Genomic DNA, 27,962 nt, shown 5'->3' with positions numbered 1-27,962 from the left:
CACCCACTGGGATATGCCTGGAAGACCCTCTAATGTGGAGGAGTAGCGGCACTATACCAAGCTCTGCCTCCTGGACTCAAGTGTTAAGCTTTGATTATATTTTTCACACCGTGAATCAATCCACTACTGTCGCTTGGGTTAGAGTGATGCAAGGTTCATCATTAAACGTGGAGTGCAATGGTTTGAGTGGAAGTGGATGTCCATGTCTGTGTCAACAATAGAGCATAATCAACGTTTCGGCCCTGCAACAGACTGGCGGCCTATCCAGGGTGTATCCCGCCTCTCACTTCATGACTTTTGGTTGCCAAACTCCAGGGGTCTGGCAACCCTGAACTGGATGGAGGACATGGATGGATGAATCCATTCACTTTCTTTCCAAACTGCTTAGACTACCATGACCTGGATGACTGAGAACCTATACAGACATGTTTATGTCTCCTACAGGTCTGACATCTTAACGTTGAACTAACTCACGTTTGAAGCCTGCCTCAAGTGGCCATGTGAGGAAATGTACTTGTTTGCAATAGAGATTGACAGACCACGTGACTTTTGCGCATTGCATGCCGGGTACTCGTGGCAAAACAATCCAAGCAATGCATCAAACGCAAGCATTTGCATCACCGCAAAACGTTCATTCTCCGGTTCCAATACCTTCTTGCTTTTTCTTTGCCCCCCAAAAAAGGTATGTACAAAACAAAGTAGAACAATGCCGGTCCGTACAAAGACAGACTTGATGAAAAGTCAAAGAAAAGATATGAAAAAAAATTAAAGGAGTGAAAGGGTTAGACCCTTACGAGCACGTCTTAATTTCAAAACAACTTAAATATCCCTCAAAAACTAATGTTAAGTTGATATTTTAATCAATAAAAAACAATTAACTGCAAAAACTCAAATATAAAAAGATGAACATATTTCCCAATATATTAAATTACCCATCTGTCATTACCCATATATTTTAATACCTTAACAAACAATTGCCAGATGGATTATTTATTGACCTTTTTGACGAATAAAAAAAAGAAATTAAATATTAATTTGGATATATGGGCAGCAATTTGGGCAGCACGGTGGCATGGTGGTTAGCACTGTTGCCACACAGCAAGAAGGTCCTGAGTTCAATTCCACCATCAGGCCGGGGTCTTTCTGTGTGGAGTTTGCATGTTCTCCCCGTGTTTGCGTGGGTTCTCTCCGGGTACTCCGGCTTCCTCCCACCGTCCAAAGACATGCAGTTTGTGGGAATAGGTTAATTGGATAATCCAAATTGCCACTAGGTGTGAATGTGTGAGTGAATGTGAGTGCGAATGGTTGTCTGTCCCTGTGTGTTGGCCCTGCGACAGACTGGCGACCTGTCCAGGGTGTACCCCGCCTCTCGCCCTATGACAGCTGGGATAGGCTCCAGCGCCCCCCGCGACCCTGAAAAGGATAAGCGGAAGCGAATGGATGGATGGATGGATGGATGGAGTTTTAATCTGTATCATATTTGCAACATTCAGATTTTTTGTGTGTGTGGTGGTGGTGGTGGTGGTGGTGGTGGGGGTGTCATACTGACAATTCAAAAAGCCTCAAAAATTGCCAAAAAAAGTGTATTGAAAAATATACACTTGACATTACAAGGTTAAGAAAAAGCTTTAAGCTTAAACTATTTTCCTTAAAAATATTGTGTGCATTTACACATAACAGCAAATCTCCCAAATATCCCTTTGGTGTTTGTCTTTTCGTCTTTTTGATCTTCTTCATTCACCCAAGAGCCACTTTTTCCACTCAAAACAGCCAGAGGCAGATCACTCACACATCATCTAACAAACGAAAGCATTGACTTGCCATCGGTGTGGTCTCAGAAGCCTTCGTTTCCTCTTTGAAGTTGGAAAAATTCCCACCAGAAGTCACTTGTTAGCTGAACAAAGATCCCAAACAGATTTAAATTAAGGCTGTATGGGCACAAATACACATGGGGATGGGGACCTACATGAAGGTTTATGGCTCTTAGACCCCCTCCCAGATAAACAAGAATGGCTTGACCTGTTTGTTGTGGGGATGGTATAACACACAAACTGTTGGAAATGCACTTGAGGGAGGGGTGGAGTAGGGGCAGAAGCAGACAAGAAAAAAAAAGGGGGTGGGGGTGGGGCTAATAAAGCTTATGCCACATTTGCAAGCATGATCATTCTAAATAATAGCCTCCCTTGTACTTTGGGCTGAGGTTTGGTGTGGAGGGTGGTCATGGGACTGCCCAGTGTGATAGCAATAGAATAGAATAGAATAGAATAGAATAGAATAGAATAGCCTTTACTGTCATTGTACAAAGTACAACGAAATTGGAGTGCCACTCCCTTGGTGCAAAAAGCAAAATAAATATAAATGTAAAATATAAAAAGTACAATAAAACAACTGTAGTGCTCAGACAATAAATAAGTACAATATATACAGGATAGCAGCATAATATAATGATAGTATGAATAGCAGCATAGTATAGTGACAATGGCAAGTATGGTTAAGCAGGTTTAATTGTTTTGTGCTTATTTACTACGGTGATAGCTCTGGGAAAGAAGCTATCCCTGAATCTGTTTGTCCTGGTTTTATGTGACCTGTACCGTCGGCCTGACGGTAATAGTTCAAACAGTTGATTACTGGGGTGAGAGTAGTCCTTAATGATATTGCCAGCTCTGCTGAGGTATCGGGAGTTCGCAATGGCCTCCAGGCTGGGCAGAGGGCAGCCAGTGATCTTCTGGGCTGTGTTGATGACCCTCTGCAGTCCAATGCAATAATCTTCTCTGTATGATCCATTCGCATGTGTTCACACCATTGTTTCCACATTCTAAACAGAGACTGTAATGTTACCCAAGGGAATTGTATATTTGGGGTGTAGAAACCCTCCATTAATTTCTACTCTCATTTAAAGTCAGGGTACCCTTGCAAGTTTGCTGTCTGCAGTCAGCTGGGGAGCATATATGGATGACAATTTGGCTTGTAATTGCACACAGCTGTAAACGCAGGGACTCCACATGGAGACAGGATGCCTACAATAAAATGCGCGTGAGCCTGGGAAAACAAAAATCAAGGCTTTCCTCACCACTATCGTTTTTCCCTCTCTCAAACCAATCGGTGCTGTAATTTATTACCCGGTGAACACGTGGGAATAGTATTTCAGCGCCACAAGATAAACAAGTACTCAATTTCACGCATATCTCGCGATAGGGGACGCTCCCTCTGTGCTCGCCTATTGTGAGAGTTTTCCAATTCTCGCGTGAATTCGGAAGTTTCCCACGCCTGTTGTTGTGGCGTCTGCCCTTTTCGCTCACTCTCTCTCTCTCTTTCAGTGAGTGTGTGTGTGTGTGCGTGTGTGAGAGAGAGAGTGTGTATGTGTTGCTGTTACCCGCCGCCTCCCCTTTTTTTCTCTCCGTCTTCCTCACCCACCCCCTTTTCTCTCCGTCTCCCTCGTCCCTACACCTCCAGTCCTGCTCCTGTTGTCTCGGCGGATTGTTGGGCTGTGGGAGAGAAGGGGATATCGCGAGTATTGGAGTTTTGGTGAGAGTTTGTGGAAGATGGCGCCTGTTGTGACAGGGTGAGTCTGAGATTCGGGGCGGTGGGGAGCGGAGTTGATAAGAATATAACTTATTGCCATGAAATAGCTCACTTTTAACCCACGCATTGTATCACCGAGCACACTGCACGTCCTCTGGCCGATGGTTTAGTAGCCAGAAGCCGTTTCTTTGTGTCAGTGTCTTTGCGTGCGAATGTTTTTCCCCCCTCTTTGACCAGTTACTTGCTTGAGCTGACTGTTGCTGCAGTGTTTTGTGAGCTAGCCCCTCTGCTAAGCGATACTTCACCCCCGGTGGTCCTTTTCTCCCAGACAACGGCGAACTGTTAGCTGCCAGGCTAAAAAGCTAGACATGTTTGCGGGAGTAATTTGACGCCGATATCGCCGTTTCGTTTGAACCCCACCGACCGGGCTCACGCTGAGAGCTCTCGTTTTAATTCCTCGTCATGTATTTGTTTTCGAAACGTGCTCAACATCCAGCTAGCCGGGGCAGCACGCTTACGAATCGGGACTCACGACTTAATGCGGCTAGCTGCCCGATAGTGGACGCTAGCTAGCGGTGTTTGACTGAAACACGTTGCGGTTTTTGTGGCCAAACTGTCCGTTTAGCATCGGTTTTTAAAACACTGTTGGCGCCGTGGTTTTCGCTTAATACGGCGTGTTAGCCGTCAATATTGAAGCTACCCCCCACACATGTATATATCACACACAGTGTATAGCATGTACTTTTATGACTTCAGCTCTCTCCAAGAAGTGTAACACTGTTGTATTTACTACACAAACAGCGACGTGGCTCTTATGAAAACCTAGTTCTCAAATGTGGAGTGCATCTAAGGACAAAATGCACAGCTCATGGCCATGTGTTTTTTAACCCCATCATCGCTGAAAAAAAATTGTCCAGTTAACCCGAGTGATCCGTCTCGTTTGTCTTATTTATCATATCTGTGTGACAGCTGCGACTTTTTGCTAATCTGCACCGACAGCCCAAAATATTAGACGCCCATCTTCGTAAAGTCATAAAGCATTGTGTGTAACAGTCAAATGTAATGTTTTGTATTTCCACCTTGAAAATTTGTGACTGGGTATAGTTGGCGAGGATTGAATAATTGCAGCATCTCCATGCTTTTAATAGGAAATGTGACTTGCTTAACATTTTCAAACATCCATTGATCTGAATGTCGCTGCTTGTTTTGTCATCACTCATCAGCACTGTGTGACCGTGTTAATTCAATGGGCTGTAGACCAGGTGGTGCTGTGTATAACTGAGCCGATTGGCTTTTCTACTCTGGTCAGGCTTTAGAATAAATCCTGATTAAAATTATTTGGCTTGACATTAGCTAGACACAACCTTTTTTTGTGGGTCTGGTTGGCTGCTGCACTGTGCAGGCAGTAATCCCCACAGACTAGGCACAGTGGGTGACAGACATTTGCAGGGCTTGCTGGAGGTGTGTGTGTGTGGGGGGGGGGGGGGGGGGGGGGTGTGCTGCTGCTGTGTATGTTCATTTGGGGTTTTCCAGCAGAAGTGAACTGATTTTAGTTGGGGCGGGGGGCAGAGGGAGGGAGCACGCAAGAGGGCAGGCGGGTCAGGTCTGGGTGGCTGGCCACCTGTCCAGATGATATCTCCAGATTCGTGTGTGTGTTTTTCTGCTAGTGGGAGGGGAGGGAGTCAGTGTGTGCGAGAAGGATGGGGTGGGTGCGTGAGAGGTTCAACAGAAAATTAAAGTGCCATAAGGCCTTTTTTTTTTTTTTTTCCCCTTTGTTTTTCCAGCTAGTGGCAGACCTTGTTCATTGTAACGGTCAGAGGGGCACCAGTGAGCCTAAACACACCCTGTTGCCCTAGTATATGGTTTGTGTGGTTCTGGTTTTAAACTGGGAGGGGCTCTGTAACCACACAGTAGTTAATAGTATCACAGCTCCTCTGCTGTGTTGTACAAAGGCTGCAGACAAAGATTTGTTTGACTTTGCTATCGTAGTCTCTAAAGGTGGATGCTGAGTTGTTAGGGGGCGGGCCGAATGTATGTGCCAGAAAACAAGCATCTGTGTCGGGCTTTCAGTGCATGTCTCTATAGCTCTGGTTATTATCAGATACATTAGAAAAAACATGATAAATTATTCACAATTTATCTATCAGATCTCAGGCAGGCTTGAAAAATGTCTGAGAACAGTTTGTAATTTCCTCCTAGACAAAGATGAGGAGCTGTGGTCAGCTTAACAAAAAAGCCCCGTATGATGTAAATTTATAACTAAATATGTAAAATGAGGCCAAAGGAAAATGCATACATGCGAATTCTGTTTTGTTCTTGGTTTGTTTGTTTTGTTTTGGGGGGGGGGCACAATTAACAGTGCACACAATCTTCTCCCCTGGTTTAACACACTCCCCCCCCCCAAAAAAAAACCAAAAAACAAAAAACCAAAACAAACAAACAAACTCTTGAGCCTTCCTTGTTTATGTATTAGAAGAGGAAAAAACACACAACCATGGTCATATATGGCGTTGCTTTCGTAATCCTCCCCACCAGAGAAACTGATTGTGATGGCTGAAAGAGCAGCACTGTTCACCTGGGATGATAAAAGCATGAATCACTTATTTCAACACAGCTCTGCCTTTGCTGTGTGCCCCAGGGGGACGAGATTCCATTTAGCTCACCCCCCCCCCCCCCCCCACACTCCTCGTCTGTCCCCCTGCCAAAAAAAGGAAGAAAAAAAAGAGAGAGAGGAGTCTCTCAGGCCAAAAGCCAAGCGTCTCTGTGCTGGTGTAATGATAGTACTGAGCCTGTCTTTGAGGCGCAAACTTGTGTTCTTGTATTTGTTTGGATGAGCGTGTGCTTTGAGCTCCGGGTCTGTGTTCATCCAGTTTAATGTGCACGTTTGAAGGGTGTACCTAGACATTAAAGTTGATCTGTGTGTGTGCATGTGCATCCACTCCCCAGGGTCCTCTCCTCTTCCCTGCTTCCTTTCATAAAAGGACAGATTCAGAGAGAGCAGCAGATGTCGAAGCGCTGACCTTTATGGTGGCAAAGGCTCGGGCTAGAGTTAAAAGACATGCCGAATCACCCCCCTCCCTCCCTGCTCCACACTTCTACCCCACACTCATGCACACACCCCTCAAAGCAGCAGCAGCCCCATGTCCACCTGCGTGTGCACACACACTCAAAGGCAGAGCGCTCCTAGATAGGTTAACACTGGAGAGGATACTGGAGAGAGCTACCTGATCTGTAAGCCACCTCAGGATCCTGCAGCCTCTGCAGCTGCCTCCTATCCACCCAGAGCTGTGAAAATCTTCAAAGTGTGTGGCATTTGGGGGTTACGAGCCAGGGGAGGGGGGCGTGAAGCTGCACAGAAGTCGCAAGCAAAAGCACCAAAAGCAAATGTGCCACAGCCAGACATCTTTAGGGCAGGATTTATTTCTTGTGCACAGTAGCCTATTGTTTTGGAAGTTCATACATATCCATTACTTAACATGATTGAAATATTCCCCGAAGCCTATAGTTTCTTTGAGAGTTCAGATTTAGCTTGTTTGTTTCGAAGGACAGCGGGTTGCTTAAAAGCCCCACACGCCCTGCTTGACTCAGTGTCTTCATTCTCTTGTTTCCCTATTCAGGCTGTTTGTGTGCGTCTGTCTCGGGGGAGCAACCACAGGAGACACCCAGGGGGATAGAAATGCACATTCTTTCGTAATTTGGCCTGGATCGCTGCCAAGTCAGCCGTCTTCGTTCTTGGTCCTCAGCCACGAGCATAAGTGTGCGCAAACTAGACATACCAGCATAACACCCCCTCCACTTCCTTTCTGCTTATTCTAAGTGGCTGTATGTGTTTTAATGACCTTTTTTAACATGGGTGCATGGCTGGAAGGGAAAAAAAGCCTGATAACAGAGTTGGATGCTTCATTCAAAACCACAGCACGAGGGGGATTTATTTACTTGTAGAAGGTGTGCATTAGTCTGAGCTTTTTTTTCTTTTCTTTCTTTCTTTTTTTTTTTTTTTTTAATCTCTGGCATTTCCCAAAAATTTCGCTGCTGTTTGGTTCAGCAAGAATGAGACAGATCGTTCTGATGTAGGTTTTGAAAACATCCCTGCCCTCATATTTGATAGAGGCCCAGCTCTTATTGGTACTGTTGTTGTTGTTCTTGGTCTCTGCTTCATGTCTTAGCTAAGGCTGGCAGGAGAACCAAAAAGCTAAGACGAGGCGAACACGACAAGCGGCGGTACATACTCCTCTGCCGATTCTGGTTTTGGAGCGCTTCGTTCTCACTTCCAGGAGAGTTTCCTCAGACCCGGAGTTTGCCTTTCCCTGCCCCTTGTTCCTTTGCTGTTTGTTGTGATTACAGCCATGCCAAGGGAATGGTGGTTTCTACTGTGCCAGCACTTTTTGCCCCCGCTGTCCGTCCACATTCAGGATGTTTCATTCAGAAAACACGAGCTGATTCCCCCTGTCTGACTCCTGTTTGCGTTCTCTCTGGTTCAGTGAGCAAACCATTGCCCACTTCCTAAGCAGGAGCAGCTGAACTCAAGAGGAAAAAATATTGGAGTGAAGGCTGTAACGATTGTGTATTTGCTTCTCTCTGCCTTTTTGTTTTTCTTCCATAAAAGGAGATAAAAGCAACAGGGCAGTCGTGATATGCTGCTCTAGATTTCAGGACAATTACTAGAGAGATTTATTTTCTTTATTCTGTTGACTCAGGTAATTGGCCTTTGACTATCATATGTAGTTTGTGGGGCTCAGAAGCATTGTTGTCGGAGCTTTCTGTTCTCAGATGACCGCACTCGGCTGCTTCATCCATTGAGAGGAAGGGTAGAAATATACACAGGATCCCCCGTGTTGGGAAAGCCCCCAGTGAAGCCGCCTCCCACAGCTGTAAGCAACTGCCACTATTTCTGTATTAGATAAGAAGGGAGTGGCAAGCAGCAAGTCAGCCTGTAGTAAACCTTCTACAAACAAATGTTGGTTTATTCTTGGGTTTATGATGTAAGGTCCGCTGATAGTCACACAGCGGTATCTGACTCGTGCCTGTGCTGGATACAAACACTGCTTTTTGGCTTTGATTGATGCTCGCAAGTCTGTTTTTGAACAAGCAATTTAACAGACCAACATCGGTTTATGTTCAGGGATGCATCTGTTTTTGTTTTTGTACTGTCAGTGATGAAGTTTGTGTGTACCATGAGCTAAACATGCTTATTGTGCTTATTTTTTGCAAGTCATTTCATTGCATGACTTGCGACACGTGTTTGTTATAGGTTTGTCCGACCGTTGGATGAGATGATTAAATGTTGTTGTCCAACCTGGCAGCAGAATGTAGGTTGGCTCATATAAACACTTGACTGGAGTAATGTGTAACAGGATGCCAGTGAACACTGTAAATTTGATTGTGTCTCTGTGTCCTCGATAGCGGCACAGAATTTTAACCCAGGTTTCTACTTGAAAGGTTAGTACACCCAACGATGCTGGGGCGTTAACAGGGCTTCATTAGCTCTGTGGTGTAGGCGGAGGTGCGGGTCTCGCTGTGCAAGACTTCTGACATGCCAATGTTCGAGCGAGAGAGAGAGAGAGGTGTACGATTGAGACTGCTGTAATTGGTGAACATAAGCAACTGAAACAAATCATGTAAAGCCATAACATCTGTCATTTGTTTTCTTGCTTGTTTTTTTTTTGTTGTTTTGTTTTTGTTTTGTCGTTCTTGGTTCTTTTACATGTGTGAATAGGTTACAGTAAGCTGACTGCATGCATGAGCTAGGTTAGTGATTGTAGTTTGTCTGAAAAGACAATTCGCTGATGCTTGGATATGATGTGGCTGTAATGGGTTTGATTTGGTGTGGGGCTTATTTGGCTGGAAAGGGTCTGCAACATTGCTATAATAGTCTATAGCCTCGTCCTCGGCTTGGCTCTGTTTCAGTTTGTTTTCCATTACATTTGAGTACCACCTTGATGTGGGTCAAGTCGTTATAGCAAGGCAGCCTGAAAGTCTGTGTCATTTGTACACGACACAAACGCAACACATCAGCAGAGGACATGGAGGTGATGGTATACCTGCTACTTGATCTATAGCTTTTTGCCAGACTGTTTACAAAAAAAAGGGTGGCTAGCCAGTGATGCTAGTGGTGGGATGTGTAGCCATGTCCCTCATTGCTGGGTTTGAGTCGTGCGAAGGAGTCGAAATCACTCCCTACCACCTAATGGAAAGCCCTAAAAACGAGTAGTCGAATAGGTGCTAGTGGGAATAAAGCTATATGCAGCTAAGGGAGCTACCTGGATGGCTCAGTTGCTAGCAGTGCTACGAAATATTGGCTACACTGTTTGCACATTGTACGATCCAAACTCACACATGCTTTGGACTTGGTGGCTGGAAGGTTTTAGGCTGGCTGATGTCCAATCTGATAGCGATGGGCATTTGTGCTCTCACATGCACATGTATCTGATAAGTTCTAGAAAAGTTCAGGGCTTTGACGCACATGATGAATGTGTTACATTCGACAGATAAAATTGATGTGTGTGTGGAGTGAGATGTATTTTGAAAGCGCCTAATTTCAGCAACATGTAAAAATAAGGTTGGATCACTGAAGCTTGTGATCGTTTCATATGTCTCTTAAAGACGCTCATTATTTATTTATGAACGAAGTTTAACCTCATCCGTTAGACTGTGCTCCACTGTGACTGTTTTCGGGTGCGTTTTCTTTCTCTTTCTCTAACAGGCAAGTTTAGAGAAGGTTTTATTTTCTCCAATTTTAATAAATTAGTATATCGATCTCCAGGAGCATCCCTAGTACGTTTTTGTGTTTTTCAACCAGACTATTTCTGCAAACCGGCCTTTAGAAGTGATGGCAGGCCTGGAGAGATGAGCAGTCTGCACCCCCCCCCCCCCCCCCTCTGCGAAAGAGAGAGTGAGGGAGCAAACAGTGCAAGTAATCAAGTGTCAGGAAAATAAGCGAGACTGGGGATCTGGGATTCCAGGAAAGACAAACTGTTATCTCCAAATGTTGCTTTGCATTGTCCGATTGTTTGACTGAGGATGCTGGAGAGTTTTACTGAAGAATCTGCCTGGTGGCATTCCGGTGGCTGTTGACGTCAGGAGGTTTTGGCCTTTGCTTGGAATCACAATGAAGTAATGGACATGTGTATCGTATTCTGGATCGGTCTATTGATTGTGGTTTAGGAAACAATGCTTTTTTTTTGGTCTGGTTCATGTTGTGGTCGATCATCTTGCACTTGTGGCTGCAGTTTCAAGTCCTCCACCGTTGCCATCATAATGGAAGCACTGCTGAAGAAAGTATGTGAGGTTTCCCATGAGCTCATGGAAGGAAGCTAACTTGTTTATATTTTTTTCTTTTAAAATCTACGGATTTATTTAAAAAGTCACCAGCAAAGTTTCCCCAACTTATCACTACTGGATTCTTTGGAATTGAGCCTCAATGAGCCAAACTTGAACACCAGCTGCTCTTAAATAAACTAGACTCTGCTTCATCATGAAGCACTCTCTACCAGCAACTAATGAATTCCACACTGTTAATATGTTTTTAATCAGAAAGTTGTAAAAGTAAATAATTTTTGTCCAGTGTGTGTTTGTGTGTGTGGCTGGCTTAGATTCTTGTGTCACATGCTTTTAATGACAGCGCTGCCTATTTTGGGAAAATGTCATGTTTTGAAGAGGAACAAGTAGCAGGAACAACGTCCCCTTTCCCCAACACGACGGCAGCAGCGAAACCAGACGGCAGACTGGAGCTGACAAAGTCATTGCTGTACTGCTAATGTACACACAAGCACACTGAGGTTTCTCCGTTTTGTTCAGTTTGCAGCGGATCATCTCACAGCCTGTGAGCTAAAGGTCATGTCTCACTCTCGCTCGGTCTCTGGTTCTGCCAGGAATTCTATTTTTTCCTCTTGTTGCAGCGCAGTAAAGTCCTTTGGGTGGTTTTTGAGGCAAGGGCAGGGCAAGAAGACAGTGGTTAGTTTGCCTGAGCTGATAAATGCCCAGAAACTGAGCTTAATTTTGGACCGTCCCAATTTAAAAGGCAGACATGTATGCTGAAGAGATACAGTCCAGTTTTTGATCACAGATTACTCATTTAAATCAGCTTACAACGAAAACACCAAATAGCTTAAGGTGTTGACTGGACGAAAAAAGACATTTATAGAAAACATGTAGTTTTGTAGGAAGCTAACAATCTTTACAACAACAACTAATTCATCCAATGAGAATGATTGAGCAGGTTTTTTTCATCTTTTCCTCTAAGAGATGCTAACTGGTCATTTTGTGCCCGTGTTTGAGCTTCATGTTAAATGTTTGCATTACATGCAGTTTGTGTGTGCAGTTTAACGCCACGGTGTTCCTGCACAAAGCCTCGCTGTAGTGCAAGCCAAGCTTGCAAGCTTGAGATGTTTTTGCAAATGTTTTAGTAACAAGGCCACTCGACCTGTTTTATGACAAGGCGACAGGGAAAGGGTGCACGCTCAGAGGGGGAAAAAAAAAAAACAAGTAGCTTTCGAGTCAGCTCCACGTTACGAAACGCCAGGCTCTGTTGGGGGTTTCGTACGCTTCAGGGTGAAATGCAAAAATATTAAAAGTTTGTTCTGTGCGATCGGTGTCTGGTTAAGATGAACAATATTGAAATTCAGTACGTAGGTAACAGGCTGCCGTAGTTGTGAAATAGGACACCTGTGACGGCAAGCATCTGCAGAAATCTCCTCTCTAGTTGATGAATGTGCCCTGGGCTTTGTGGAATAAAATAAATAATGCATCCAAAATGAAAATGGAAACATTTGTGATGTTTTCAGGAATTTTTGAAAGATTCAAGAGGTATTCTGAAATATTTTGAAGCATATATTGTCTTGGTTACCTTATTGTTTTGTGTACGTAAAGTTTGATTGTGCCTCCTCCCAGTCTTTGGTGTGTTAGGTGAATGTGTAAACCACTATACCAGGAATGGCAAACTCATTTTAGATCGCGGGCCACATACCTCCCACTTTGATCTTATTGGGGTCTTTATCAATTGGATAAGCTTTAAAACTTACGAGAATACAGTTAAAAGTTCAAAATCTATGCACTTATTTCTGAAGATGTCCAGAAGGTGGCTGGATTGGAGTCTTATCTTTAACGCCGCTGCACTACACTACAGAAATAAACATCCAGGTGTATCCTGGTGTAGTAGTTAACACATTTGGCTAATGGCTGAGGTTATTAGCCATCATGTCTTACCTTTAACCTCCTGAGACCCAAACTCTTCCATGGCATGCATTTTTAATTTCTCTTTGATATTTGGGCATATTGGGACCCGATGAATGTAAAAACAAAGAATTACCAGGTTGTTTTGTTTTGTTTTTTTGTTTTTTTTTTACCTGATTTTTGTTTCCGAGAAAAATTAAAGCCACATATGAGGATATTCGTGTAAAATTTCAATAGAACAGTGGCAGTATAATGTCCTTTTAAGTGGATATCAGGCCCTTGTAGAGCAAAATTTAGTATTTTGGTCTAAACAACCCAAAATGTGATGTCCACATATGTGGACACCAGGTCCTAGGAGATTAAAATGAAAAGAGCTGAACTTTTAACCCTCAGTATAATCCGGTTTGTTTGTTCTGTCCAGCTTCAAGCAGCAGTGCAAGTACGTGCAAAGATGCCGAGTGTCTGACAGTTCACACATATAAACTGCATCAAGTTTCGTTCTCACAGCAGCCAGTGTGGTTAACGTCCTTGACCAGATCAGCTACCTGCACATACATTAGTACTGCTGCAGCTGATCTCCACTCCTCACTATACCTCCTCCCTGGGTTCCCATTCGTTCCAGCAGTGAGTCATCAGCTCAGCAGAGGGGGAGAAGGGAGCGGGAAAGGGTGGTTCATTCAGGGTTCAAGTGTCCCTTGCCTCGTCCCCTCTCTTCTCATTCCTGACAGTCTCCCTGAAGCACATGGCCTGTTTCAACCCCAAACCCCAGCCGCTCTTTGTGGTTTCTCTAGGCTGTAGTCACACTTGTCACTTCTGTGGATTTTTTTCTTCTTCTTTTTTTTTGCTATCAGTGTCTAATTCTGTAAGATCATTTTCCTCTACATCTTTGCGTTTGGCCTATTTTATTTATTTTTGTTGTTTTTTCCTTTTTGATGTGGCTGTGCACATGTATATGTGCTATTTCTATTCTCCACCATTTGTTTAAACCTAAAAACTTGTGTGGTTTAAATTTGACGTGATTGGGTGTTTGCGTTGGCATAAGCTTTCCCTTCTTTTTTTTCTTTCTTGTGTTTCAAGAAATTGCTTCAATAGCAGCCACACAGACCTGGACAGTGGGGGAAAAAAAATCATGTCGAAATGATGGCGCTCTTATTAGGATCGTGCAAGAACAAAGTGTTCATTGTAATCCAAAGATGTTATCTGCTCTTTTGTTTTGCTGCACAGTGACAGCAACATTTTTACTGAGCTGCAGGTGAAGATGCACAGTTAAGTGTTGAATTTCATTCACACATTGGCCTGACATCTTTTACGCTCTGTTCGACATCTTTGCAGTGCTTCACAGCTTTTGACTTTAGTGTTTCCTGCCCAGTCGTTCTTCCTGACTAGAGATCACTGATGACTTTTGGCCTTAAAATGTGCATCAGTTCTCTTTACCTTTACCAGCTACACTGTTGTTCCTACTCCACATCTGCCCTGTGCTCACACTGATCTTCACAAGCAACCTTCAGTTTGCCTCGGTGTCTCAGCTCCTGTCTTGCTCTTTGACACGCTGTTGAAAAGTGTTCCTGCAGAGCTCAGTGAGCTTCATAATTTTAAGATTTTGTCTTAATTGGGCCATTTTTTTTGTTTGGAAACAGTGGGACAGTGCTCTGTCACATGCCTCATAGATTTAATTGTTTAGTGCAAGGATTTTCATTAAGGCAGTCATCATTGAGGGTAGGACTAGAGATCAGTGCTTATTTGGCAATTTTAAAGATCACACTAATTGCTTAAAATGCCAAAATCTAGCCCTGCTTCTTCGAGCAAGCCTTGAGACTGAACAAAGCACTCACTAGCCAAGTTAGCTGCATTTGAGGGTTCGGATTGGTCCTGGCACAGTATGCATTTCCTAGCTTGTTTTTTTTAAGAACTGTTAACTAAGTATTAACTAACTGTATTTCTCTACCCTGTTGTTGTTCATTTAAATTTACTTGAAAGGCAGACGGTTTGGTTAACAAGCAAAAAATAAGTCCAATAAAAGACCAATAAAATCAATCAATACCTGTTTTTACCTCAAGTTCAAGACGGTAAATTCACTGGTTCTTATGTAGTGATTTTCACTCAGAAACACTTTATGCCACTTGTCTCAGTCACCCATTCTCTGTGCCTAAGTGTTTTCTATCCATCCTTCACAACTTGGGCTTCAGTATATTTCCCAAGGCGTGAGGACGGGAACAAACCTTCTGATTAGTTGATGCCCTGCTCTACTACCTGAACTACTGCTGTTCATTTATGTTTCTTTATAGGCATCACTGTTGTGCATGAAGGTGGCTTCCCATGATTTGGTGCTCATACTCTGGTATAGCTTATATGACTTTGTCATCATGCTGGAAGTGGAATTTTTCTCCCACCCCCTGCAATAGCGTAGCAGGAACTGCACGTACGCTCAGCTGTTTGTCTGTACAATGGATGGATAGGGCTGTGTTGATAGAGTAACAGCTGCTGGGTGGTTGAACAACCTTTCATGCAAAAAATCCTGCTAGTTCCTTAATGCAATCTGACCTAGGATATTTAACCTTCTGCTCTGTAGCACTGAGTTTCCTGTTGACTTTTTAAACCAAGGCAAATGAATTACTTGTTAGATCCACTGTGACTGGGCAGAAGTGTCCTTGGTTTAGGACGCATGGTTATCTGAGGACTGGGTGAAGGCAGGTGGCAGGCAGTATAGAGGAGACCAAGGAGACTTCACTTAAGATAGAATGAGCTTTAAGGTTTTTTTTGTAACTTTGAGTGAGTACTGGTTGGCTCCACAGCACTCACTGGAAACTTCATTACTTTGTTTTCAGGCCTTTATTATATATGCAATAATGTAATGGAGTATGTATTTTCTCAGTATGTTCCTGTGCCAGATTACCCTCGTTAAAGCTGTACAGTTGGTGTGCAAGTAAGTGTACGTCTGGATGTCTTATTGATTGTGTGCCAGGCCAAGAGGAGTTTAAAAAAAAGCCTGTCCAGAAAGCTCCATATGGAGCATTGATGTTGGAGAGTGCGGTCAAGAAGGAGAGAGATGGAAGGGAGGAAAAATGAAGGGAGGGAGGAAACGAGAGACACGACGAGAAGGCCTTTTCTTTGGCTTTTCTGCCTCTGTCATTAAGCTCTCCCATGTCAGAGACAGATGGAGCTGGTGCCTTGTGTGTATATGTGCATGCAAGCACTTGCAAGTGCAGGCTGATGTGATCCACCCAAATGCGCGCGCACACACACACACACACACACACGCACAAACACACACACTACTGAGCCCTGCCCTTGATTCTGCCCCCAGCGGGGCGTCTCAGGGCAGCTACCAGACTTCTGCCATCTGCAGTAAGTCAGCCTTGAGGGTCGGACAGCTCATCAGCAGTCAGATAACTTAGTCAGGTCTGCATGCATCTGCTCACGCAACATAAAGGTTTTTCTTTCTTTATTTCTTTTGTGGTTTTTGATCACACTTTAATCTTCTTTGTTGATGAAGTAGCAGTTTGAGTAATTTTTACTTTTGGGGGTTTTCCACACAACCTCTATCACCTTCACATTGTGCCAGTCTGTTCAAAGACAATAGATTAGCTGAAGAGTGTGTACAGAATTTGATGAAGCAATGCCTGAGATGCCGTTTTGCACGAGTGTGAAAATGTCTGCTGTCGACTGCAAGGAAAACATTATTCGTGCTGCCTACCCAGCCAGCTCCCTCTCCCAAAACAGATGGAGTATTTCCAGTAGTGAGAATGAGAGTGAAGCAGAATATCTGCTGTGTGGTGTGTCAGGAAGGGCATCCTTGGACAGTTTTTTATTTGTTTACTTGTTTTAAACCAAATCTTCTGGCATTATGTGAAATATGAGTTTAGTGCCTCGTCTCGGCTGCCATCACAGCAACAGTTTTTTTTTGTTGTTGTTGTTGTTTTTTATTCAGTGATTGAATATATGCATGTGTGTTATATCCATGTTATAGGCCACAGACAGAATAAAACAGTGTAGTGAAGGCAAAATACTGATTTTAATGCTTGATTAGTGTTATAACTGTGCAACACTGTTTGACATCAACATGCAGGTATTTTTTTTTTTAATAGGCTCCCAGGACTAATGTAGCCGGCAGGTATGAATTTCTACATTTCTCCCTTAACTTTCGTTCCCTCCACACCTCTATACACATCCACTTACTTGGTGAGACTTGTTGTTTCCAACCATTTTTCGTCTCTGTCTGGTCTTGAAGTTTTGAAAGCGTGTCGTTTATAGGTAACAAGGAGCACAGTTTCTCAGTCTCAGCCTGTTCTTGTCTTTCAGATGGTGCTGATTTATTTATTTTTGGCTGGGCTTCATTACGTTTACTAACTTCAGAGCATGTTTGAACTCCTCACGAGTCTTTTATCATTTTTAGTAGTCTAGCTTGGTAACTGTAGCCCATAATTTTTCTTTAGTTATTGTGTCTGGCATGTGTCAGTGCAGTAATTGGCAGGTGTTGACTAATGCAGGTCTTGGGAATTGAATAAATAAATAATTTGGCATTTCAACTGAAGACCAGTTATGTGAACAAGTAATTATGTGATTACATGAGTTCAACTAAAATCTAATGAGAGAATTGGGATTCAGATTCCAACTCAGTTCTACGTCAGAAGATCCTGATATGATGGATGGTTTTGGCCAGATCGCCCAGTCTTATTGCTAGTTTCCCTCTGCCCTCACGCATGAACTCGAACACCTTTTCCACCTCAACGGATGAACGCACGACCTGCTCTGCTAGACTGACACAGGTGTGTGTTCACGACAAAGGCTCCATTCAGTATGACTGATGCTTTACTTTTTTTTTTCTTCTTTTGGAAAGTTTTTTGGCACTAATCAGATGAGATCAAATCCAAATTGACCGTGTTTATGCCTGATTTGTATTGGCAGCACCTTAGATGTCAGAATCGCATGATGGCAGTGTGTGTGTGTGTGTGTGTGTGTGTGTGTGGTATAAAATGTTTCAGTTTGAGTCCCAGAGCAAGTTAAAGAGGAGGAGCGTCACCTGTAACATTTTGGCAATATGCCATGCGGTATCTATCACCTACAGCATGGCGGCAGGGAGTAAACAGCTTATTGTTGACGCTTGACTGTAGCAGTAAGAGGATAACAGGATCCTCTTGTTATCCCCCCCCCCCCCATGATTACTTTTTTCAGTTGCATAAATTGAAAATGTGCTGAAATATAAAAATGATTAAACTTTAAAAAAAAAAAAGACATAATGAAAAATGAATCTTATTACCTTTACACCTCTAGTGTACCCCATCAATACTGTGAGTTGTCACAATACCGGTATTTTAAACTTGATACGGACACCCAGGAAAATACTCAATACCATGTTCAGTACCACAGGGAAAAATTTAACCCTAACAAAATAAGTATTTTTAAAATTAGATTTAGGTTTCTTTCATTTTATGAATTATTTATTTAATTGCATTACAGATCATTATGGTAAAATATATTTTTTTAGTAAATACTTAAATAAAGAAGTTATAAAAATGAAAGAACTGATCACTGCGTGTGTTTTAAAACTGACATCACAGCTGGCAGCAACAAAATAGGAAACACATTTTAATGAATTATTCTCAAAATAGAAAGGTTAAAGTATCATCTTGTCTTTACATCTTTAGCTTTTGCTCTTCAGTCCTGAAACCTGTCTTGTTCTAGTGCTGTGCTCTGGATTTTCGCTCTTTATTTTTCTAGATTCGTTCTCCGCACTCGGCACTCTCCGCTCAGTTGAGCTGTGCTTCTCCTGCTGCTCCGCTCAGGCAGCAACCTGCCCGGTTTTCCATGTGTCTATTAGGGCTGCCACGATTAGTCGACTAGTCACGAATACGTCGACGATCGTCGACGACTGATTTAATAGTCGACGCGTTGTTTGAAGCTTTGTAAGATCACAAAAGACGCAGGAATAAGTAGTAGGATTTAAGAGTGTAATAACGGACTGAAACAGAAGATGGCAGCACTGCCTGTACAAGGATGCCAGCTGCCGTTAAACCCCGAAGAAGAAGAAGAAGCTGTGTCCCAGAATTCATAGCGCAGCCCAGCTCAGTTTACAACAATGGCGGCAGCTAGTTAGTTTTAATATTACTCTTATTATTCTTTCTGGGTCACAAAATACACGTTTAACTCTAACGTTTTCGGAGACGTCTGTTACCCACTAGCTCGATAGTTAGCCGGGGGGCAAGGCTCACTAGAGCCAGTGAGAACACCGGACTCCCAGCAAATCGTTTTCAAACCCACCGCCGTCTTTCGCTACTCAGGTTAAACGTATATAAGTCACTTAGATAACTTAAAAATGTTATTGTTTGGCTTTTTTTAGTATTTTATTTGTTCCTGAGTAAATCTGTTTGGCTGAGATTAAAGTTATAGTTTTTACACAGCTGAACAAACGTCAAGCAGACAACTGATTATCAGAAGTGTGAGATGCTCGAGAATATACTCCGGTGTCCCGTTATATTTTAGATAGCAAGGAGTTTATTAAACTTCACCGAAACAATCTGCAAATTTCATTAAAATTTAATAAACTATCATCTTGTCTTTATTTTTAGTTAGCACATACCTGAAACACTTAAAGCTGTAAGCTAATGATAGTTATATAAGAGCAGATGCTGCTGGTGCAATAAGTTTTACGTTTTACGTCCAATGGATCCATGATCTGATTAGTCAGCTAATCGCAAAAATAATCTGTGACTAGTCGACTATCAAAATAATCGTTTGTGGCAGCCCTAGTGTCTATTAGTAAATGTAGCTATTGGGTAATTGCTTATAGTTTGAGGGCTAAAGTTCTCATGTGTGCCAGCTAGGTTAACATTTATGGTCAGTGTTTAATGCTTAAATGTTGTGGAAACTGAAGCTTGAAAGCGTTTGAAATTCCTCCTGAAGTGTTGTTCAGTGTTATGAATGTTACCTACTTCAGCTGTTATTGAGGGGGAGGAAATGTGCGTCTGTCTGGAGGCGGCAAAGAGGGCACCATTTGTATTGATACTGTTGCAAATTCATCTTCATTTAATATTAATTTTAGTCATGATTAATATTGTTTTATCATTTTTTTCTTTCTTGTTTAGCATGCATTGTACATTTTTAAACACAGTTTTTGAGAGGGGAAAACCCTGAAGACCAGCTACATCTAGTAACACTTTTCAGAGAACAGTTGTATTTTCATTTCATTGAAGTATATAGTATCTTGCTGTATTTCAGGAACAAATATTTAAACCACGTGAATGTTGGAATTGAAGCATCATGAAAAAAATTAAAGAAGTGAAAGTATCTGCAAGCCGTTCACTGAATCTGCTTATAAAACTGCTGATGCCGCCCGTCTTGCTTTTTTTCCATTCCAGCTTTTAGCTTGTGTTTGACCCTTTTTTTTTTTTTTTTTTTTTTTTTAAAGGTATTAGGACCAACTTTGCACACAAAGAATATTTTTCCCCGCATGGAGGAGCCCTTAAAAATCAGTTAAAATCAACTTTCTCCAAGCTTATCAGTTCTTGCATCAATGCAGGCATGTTTTTCTGACTGTTGCACATTGCAAAATGATGACGGCAAACTTGTGGCACACCACAGTCACATGCATGCCTTTCTACCACAGTTTCTCCAATGTGTTCAGGCTTACATGAGTGTGCAGTTGCACTGATGATGAGAACCTGTGTTGTCCTGCACTGATAATCAAAGCAACAAGAGAATCTACAAAGAATGAATCATGTAAGTAGAATAGGGCTGCAACGAGTTGATTAATTTGAATCATTAGATTTATAAAAGATCCTCAATACACATGCTTTGCTTTGATGCAGAGCTGTTTCTACAATCACAGTCAAACCACCTGGTCAGCAACTCCGTCATGAAGAAAAGCAAAGATTGTAGCTACTCCATCCTCCGCCATTTGTTTTATGCAGGGAAAACTCTGCAGTAAGCCTCCAGTGGTTAATTTAAAATATGCAGATGAACTGTTAACAGCTGTTCTGTTTTATATGGAAGATACCTGCAGCAAACAGGGGTGAGTCTAAAGGGGGACATGGGGTCTACTAGACCATATTAATTTCAAGACTTTCATAATATTTTTCAGATTGAAAGTGCAATAATATAAAATATTATGTTAACTAAACTGCTTCTATAAAAAGGAGAAGCTTTTTTTCACAAGCCAGTAAAATGTTTGTGGGCCAGTAAAACTCTGAGGCAATGACCTGAGGGTTGTTAGGTTGGACATTAAATTATTATTAATTAACGCCCACACCATCATAACGTCTTGTTTTCACCAGCGCGGAAACTTTGCATCAAAGCACAGGGCAAACTTTAGAATGCTGATATGCTTGCTTCTCTTTATTGCAGCCACCACATCCCTCTTTAAAGGCTTACAGACACAAACTCATTTGTTCAGTAGCACACTTAAACATGCAGACACACATGCACAAAAACTCTTAAACATGAACACAGACCAAATCTGCCTCATCCAGGAGATGAAACACTATCAAAACTCATTTTGCCTCCTATTATTGTCAGAAAGCTTTCCAGGAAGACAAAGTAATGGTAATTTTTTTCCTCTTTATTTCTCACTAATAAGACAAAAGTATTTCTTAACCGATTAATTGGTGGTATAATCTATATTGCTGGATTACTAAACTAATCGTTAGCTGCAGCCCTAAAGTGGAATCCATAGTTCTTTTTCTACATAGTCTGTAGACTCATGCTCTGGTTGTTTGCAGATTTCTGCTTAACAAATGTTGTAAGAAAGAGAAAAGGAGTTGCATCCAACTGTGGACCATGTTTTTAGCCTCGTTTCGAGCAGGGTTCATATATTTGGTGTCACTCAGAGGGCCCGTGGCTACAGAGGCCAGTGGAAGCTGTGAGGTGGCAAGGTGTTGAAAATGAGGTGTACAGCCACTCCATGGAGTTGTGATATCTGCTATCAGCCCTCAGGCTGGGAAACCAGGCACCTTTTTTTATAGGCCTAATCCCTCATCTTATCCCTCCTGTCTCCTTCATGCTACTGTCGGGTGTGCTCTGTGTTCAGCGGCTGAAAGGTGTAAATGCAAGTACATACATAGATTCAGACATGTGGTTTCATATTCACACATGGCCTCTATCAGAGTGTACTCGGCCACAAGTGTGGCAGATGTGTGAAAAGCAGCTTAATTAGGTGCGGATTGAAATGCGCACTTGGTAAGTACAGGGTGACTTAGTCATAAGAAATTGCTTTTAATGAAAATCTGGAAAAAAAAATTGTGATTGGAACACCTTTTTAATTATGTTGCAGTCTGCAATTAACAGGGGAAGCCTTGTGCTTCTGCTTGGAGGGTGGAGAGCAGTTTGAGGGCAGACCAGTCATTGTTTGGTAGTATAATGTGGATCAGGCCACGTCCACACGCACCAGCGCACCAACACCCTGCCTTCTAGTTGACCCCAGAGGCTACACCTTAACCTTTGACCTCGATCACATGAATGATGGCGTCTGGCGTCTGTATGTTGTGTTTCGGTCCCCGGGGAAGCGAGTGCGTCTACAGAAGGCAGATGTGCGCGCTTGTATCTGTGCATGTTTCTCTCTGAAATGTAGACAAAATATGGAAGTTCTCGACTAGAGATGTCATCATTTCCACAGCATTGGAGCTGAAGTTTAAATGACGTCGGAGTGATTTGTATTGTAAATTTTGGAGATTTTACGAGACATGCTGTGTCTTCAATAGCAGCCGCATAAGCTGGAGCAGCACAGAAACCCCCGTCACTGTTGATTGTTTTGAAAAGGCGCATCAGCTACAGTAAATGCATTCATTTGAAGGGCATATGAGTTGCAGATTGCTAAGGCTTCTTTATAATCTAGCAGTGTCACCTGCACAGTCATTTTATATCTGCTTCTTACTCATCTAACCAGTGACCTTGTGGTAAGAAATGCAAGAAAATATCCTGCAACTGATGTTGTCGTTGTCAGCGCCGACGCTTTCTGCGCCGTTTTTGTCAACGTTGGTTCAGAAAACAGCAACAGGACCTGTTGTGAGCAGGCTTAACTTTTCAATAGTGCTGGGTTTCCTTTGAAGGAGGTTTTTTCCTTCGCCACTATGATTTCATGTTGCAATTGCAATTAACTGTATATATTCATTATATTTATAGTTATATGAGCTTCACCTCAAAATGCTACAAAAAACATGTTGTGAGGGTGGGGAGCTAAATCTACAAATCATCTGCCTTGGATGATTTGGATTTTGTTTTATATCTGGTGCTTTTTGTGTGCGTGTTGCAACACTTCTAATCATGTTATCTAGAAAAGCTGCTCTAAGTGCCTTTTCCTGACCACAGATATCACTCTCCATCAGTATTATGTGAGAAATTTTTAGCTCTTGTGTATATAACGTGACGCCGCTCTGCTTGATAAGATGCACCACCTTCGTCTGGTGTTGCAGTACTTCTCTGCTGAAAGCAGCAACTTCTTCTTCTGCTGAACTTTGTCACTTCCTTCTAGGGATGCTTGAAAACAAGCAGGTCTGAAATGTCAACGAACAGCAAAAAATTTGCATAACAGTTTATGAGGCCTGCAAATATCACTTGTTGAAGGGCATATAGTCTAAAAAATGTCTCCTTTTTAGAATCAGGACTTGAAATTGCTATAAAAATGGAGTCTTCTTATTACATGTGTGTTTCCAAGGACTGGAGAAGTTTGAGGAACAGAAAATGCAACTTTCCTCTTGCTTGATTTGTCGTATCAGATACATGCCTGAGCAACAGAGCAAAAAGCATGTGTGTGTTTTTGGATGTGCGTTTTCAGTCGAGCACACACCGAGGCCGTGTCGGGGTGTGCATTTCGTGTCTCTTCTGAGCCTTCGGGTGTTGATGTGTTTCTTTTTTTTTCGTTCCTTCCTCAGCACTGTTTGGACTGTCAGTCACAGCTGTCAAACACATCCCGTCTGAACGGCAGGCGGAGTTCACACTCTCTCAATCAGCCCCCCGTTGCGTGCGCATGTGTCGATGTGTGTTAACATGCGCTCGCGTGCTAGCACGCGGAGGCGGGTGGTCGATCCTCTATTCATAGTAACTGCCATCCCTCTCTGTCACAAATACCTCATATGTCATGCTACCTGTCAGAGAAGGATGGGAGACAACCGCCCCGTTTCCCCACCACGCTCCACCCAGAGGTTAATTTTATTCGAGAGGAATTACAGATGTGTTCTTCAGAGTAATAATTCATCAAGAAAAGCACCCCCCAATTAAAATGTTGATGCCAGCTGCAGACTGGGGGGAGGTTTAATATTTTTTTTTTTTTTTAGAGAGGCTACAACCAGCAATTATGGTGTTTGATGAATCAATTTAACTTATTGGCTCTAAAGTTGCATTAGAGAGTCATTTGATGGGAGTGGATGAATGGTTTGGCTTCTGTTCTTGTAGCATTTCGATTTGCATCGAATAAAGTGACTCAAATACTTGTTTCAATTAGATTTTTAGGTTTCATGTCTTGACGTCAGCTGTCTCTTGTCTACATTTGACAAACGTGCATGCTTTTGTCTTAGCGATGGTCGCTATGACTTGTGTGCGTACGTTGTGCGGAGGAGGCCCGAGGGGAGGTTTAGCGAGGAGTTTGACTCTGCGTCTTAAGTCGTGTCTGCTGCTGGTTAGAGGTGCTGGGTTTTAATAAGCTACCACAAGAATACAGTCTGCCACCTTGTCTCTGCTCCTGTGTTCACCCTCTGAGAAATTAAAGTGTCAGTCTGGTGTCAGTTTGTGAATATTTGTGGCCATCTGTGTGCACTCTGAGTCAGCCTGAATGACAAAGAGGTGCTTTTGGGAATTAGTGATATAAACAAATGATATTGGCAGTATTGGGAAAAACCTTTTGTCCTTTTTTTTCCTTCTTCCTTTCGGTACGGTTTTGCTCCAAACACTATTAAGAACAATTGGTTTGGTGAACTGAATCCATCACTGGAAAGGTGAAGCTTGACAGTCTTTGGTTTGCAAAGCTGCACAAGAACGGAAATACCCAAACTATTCTGCCGCGTTCCCTTCAGCATCCCAGATTAATGCATGCGTTGGTTCAGGCAAACAAACAGGTTACATGACAGAAGGGAGCATTCCTCTAACTTTGTGCTCCTCAGATTTTTCTCTGTCAAAAACGTTCAGCCGGTAGCTATCTGCTGTGCTGTCAGGACCCTCATTCTGTCACTCACAAGCCAGTGAAGCCAACAGACGGCGCAAAGCGAGACGCTTCTGGTAGTCTGGTAGTAGAAAATGCAATAGAAAAGAAATGCTGATGTCAGACTCGGTGTATTTGTGATACTGAGAATGTGCGGTTGTATTAAGTCGGCCTTTATCTTGAGAAAAAACCCACAATTGTGGTAAACTACACATCAACTGTGCATGCAGTTGTAGTTAAAATGTGGCTGTGCATTATTTAATATGTACAGAGGGGGTGGGGGTGGGAGGAGAGTGCAGCAAATTAAGAGGAAGAAGTGTGTGGGGTGGTGGAGGGACCTTTTTGTTTGTGATTTTTCTCCCAGTGATAACACCATAAAATTCAGAATCTGAAAACAAACTGCCCTTAAAACTTGATTACAAAAATCTTTTTTTTCCTTCTAAAAATATCAAGTCTATGCTACAATTTTGAAACCAGGGCTGTGGTTAATATACATATATACACATCTTTGACTCATCTGTCTTTACTTTCCACTTAGAATGATTTAGACTGTAAGAAATTCTGACAGTATGATGAAGTGTGTTTAGATTGTCTTTGTTTAAAAAAAAAAAAAAAAAAAAAGTCAGAAAGAGTTTGAGTTAACCAAAAAGAAGAAAAAAAACCCCACAAACACCATCAAATTCTCAAGTTTGGAGAACCAAAAATAGGAAGTGATGGGCATTTGCTTTCTTGAAAATTCATTTGTCTCTCAAAAACGTTGGCAAATAAATTACCAGAATTGGCTTACAGACGTGTCACAATACCTGAAATTTAGAAGTCTGTGACAGTAGGCTTGCACACTTCTCAGTACCTACAAAAATCTGCATGTAATCCTAAATTCATTTTATTTAAAATATTAATTTCATAGTTTTATGAGAAGACGGACCGAATTGTTAGGGTGGTTGCCTGCTATCGTTACTATGAGGTATGAAGTTAGTTATATCCAAATGCTCAAGCAAACATAATAACCTTAGCTACTGCAAAATTTAGCCTATAGAACGTAGCTGATTTCACAAAGTCTGTGGCAGCTGTGGCAAACAAATTGGAAACCACTTTCTTCTTCCTACAATACTAAACTGAAAACCCAAGTCCCATAATATTTTCAGATTTAGTGTCCTGACTAACTCCATGCCTGCTTAGCATGATTATCCCTCATCCTCTGTCTGTCTTTTCAAAATATGGAATTAAAAACATTCTCTTATTGTACTTCTCTTTAATTGATTATTACTGAATTACATATTACATATACATACAGACCAAGACTCGAAAGGCACCAATAGTACACCTTTGTAAGCTGACAGACATCACTCATGCTTTCCATTGGAACTCCAGAGTAAGGGCATAGCCTTGCACTGCACACTTGTAAATAGACTCACTGTCCCTGCTCATATCTATTCACTGCCCTTGGCACACTAACCCATAACTAACCATGCCAAGGTAAGCTACTAGCAAGTTGGCTTAGCATTTTAATGGGCCTATCAGGTTCCTAATAGGATATGGCCACAATACAAAGGGCCATTACAGGGTTTATAAACACACATGTAAAAGACTGAAAAAGGGGAGGAAACAGGGAAAATATTAGTGCTTGCAGCAAGTGGGAACCAAATGATTGAGGAGGATAAAAGTTTGGCTTTAACGAGTGAGTTTTAAGACAAATTTAGAAAGGAGAACCACATCTGGAAGCAAAGGTGACATAACAAAACATGGGTTTGAGTTTGCAGCACATTTAAATGTGTTACAACAGACAAATGATAAAGCCAAAACAGACTTTTTTTGCACTATTGCTTTGAAATTCTCGGATTGTCTTGAGTTATGAATCACATGCAGCCCTGTCTCTTACAGAGTTGCACTTTCGTCACTTCCTAAAAACCCAATTTCAGGGTGGGGGTTTCCTGCTGGAGCAGCAATGACTAAAAAACAGCCCCGGGTCACAAAATCTTTGTTGGTTGGTTGTCAACTTTCCTTCACCGTTTTTGCCGTAACAAGCATTTGCTAGTATGACCTCACTTCTTCCTGGTTAACTGTATCTCCTCCACCGCATCCACCTTCAGTGACGGCTTAATGAGGTTTTTTTCTTTTCTTTTTTTTTTTCTTCTAAGGCTACCAACCTACCTGTCTGTGGCTGGCTATTTAGCAGTAACTCAACTTTCAAATGTCCCATTTAAACTGCTTATGAAACCCTTTGTCTTGTCATATTCATAGGAAAGTGTTAGAGGAGGAGGAAGAAATCAGACAAAATTCTTACTCATTCCTTAGGTCATGAAGTCCAAAGGAAAAGATGAGACATATTTTTATGTTTAGTAGCTTGTTGTCTAGCACCCCAAGGAGATGCAAAGTGCATTAAAATGCAGGCGCAAAGTGAGGCAAACCAGCTGAACAGGAGTGATGAATGCAGTTAAGCATGCAACATCAATAAGTGAATGAAAACTATTCAAGAAAGGCTCAAGTGTAGCTAAAAACCTCATCTCCGTGCACTCCGAGGATTCGCTTTTGATGGGGTTCAGGTTGCTTTTTGTGCTACCCTTTAGTCACCAAAGCGCGAACTGAACTTTGATGAACTTTGGCACGCAATGAGACATCTGACTGTAGGCAAGCCTACCTGAAAACTGCAGCTGCAACAGTCAGCATGCCTTTCTTTTGCCATTGCAGCTCTACCTTTTGTGGTTTCCTGTGCTAGGTCTTTTCTTATTGGTGTTTTGTGTCTCGAGTGAGTCTGTGGAGGTGAATGGAAATGTGGACTGTGGTTTTTCACAGAACTTGCTAACTCTTTAACAATTGACCACCTTGATCTCTGTGCTCTACTTTGCAGTAAAATCAGTCTTGCCATCCACAATGTTTGCATATAACCCCAATGAAGAATCAGAATGTGCGAGATTAGAGATCGGTGTGTCTTGTAAATTCTGTCTATAATAAATTTTGCAGGCTTCACTTTGATTTGATAGTAGTGAATTCAATACACACACACACACACACACACAAACTAAGTGCAGACATAGAAAAGAAAGGAAGCAGTCTTTATTTTCTTCTTCCATCTACCTCTAAATCCTTAAATTTGATCTCCTCGCCCTCTTTCCTCTATGCACCATCCTCTCAGTGTTGCTCGCCT

The 27,962-nt window shown here is 42.2% G+C and overlaps 1 protein-coding gene and 1 long non-coding RNA gene across 2 annotated transcripts in view; both read left to right on the top strand.

Moving 5' to 3' along the window:
* Nucleotides 1-3,261: 3,261 nt before the first annotated feature.
* The window catches only part of rbpjb (recombination signal binding protein for immunoglobulin kappa J region b), a 52,135-nt gene continuing 27,434 nt past the window's right edge, over nucleotides 3,262-27,962 (top strand). The window contains exon 1 of the mRNA XM_085155519.1: nucleotides 3,262-3,562. Coding sequence (XP_085011645.1) covers nucleotides 3,543-3,562 — 20 coding nt within the window. The 5' untranslated portion in view covers nucleotides 3,262-3,542. The remainder of the gene's footprint in view (nucleotides 3,563-27,962) is intronic.
* Nucleotides 3,569-27,837, top strand: LOC146521978 (uncharacterized). The gene is made up of 2 exons (XR_014873461.1): nucleotides 3,569-18,502; nucleotides 19,460-27,837. It is a non-coding gene; the product is annotated as an uncharacterized LOC146521978 (long non-coding RNA).

This window comes from Neolamprologus multifasciatus, chromosome 3 (assembly GCF_963576455.1).
Source record: "Neolamprologus multifasciatus chromosome 3, fNeoMul1.2, whole genome shotgun sequence".
Taxonomy (NCBI): Eukaryota; Metazoa; Chordata; class Actinopteri; order Cichliformes; family Cichlidae; genus Neolamprologus; species Neolamprologus multifasciatus.
Note: the sequence above shows the minus strand (reverse complement) of the source record. Positions and strands in the feature narration are given on the sequence as shown.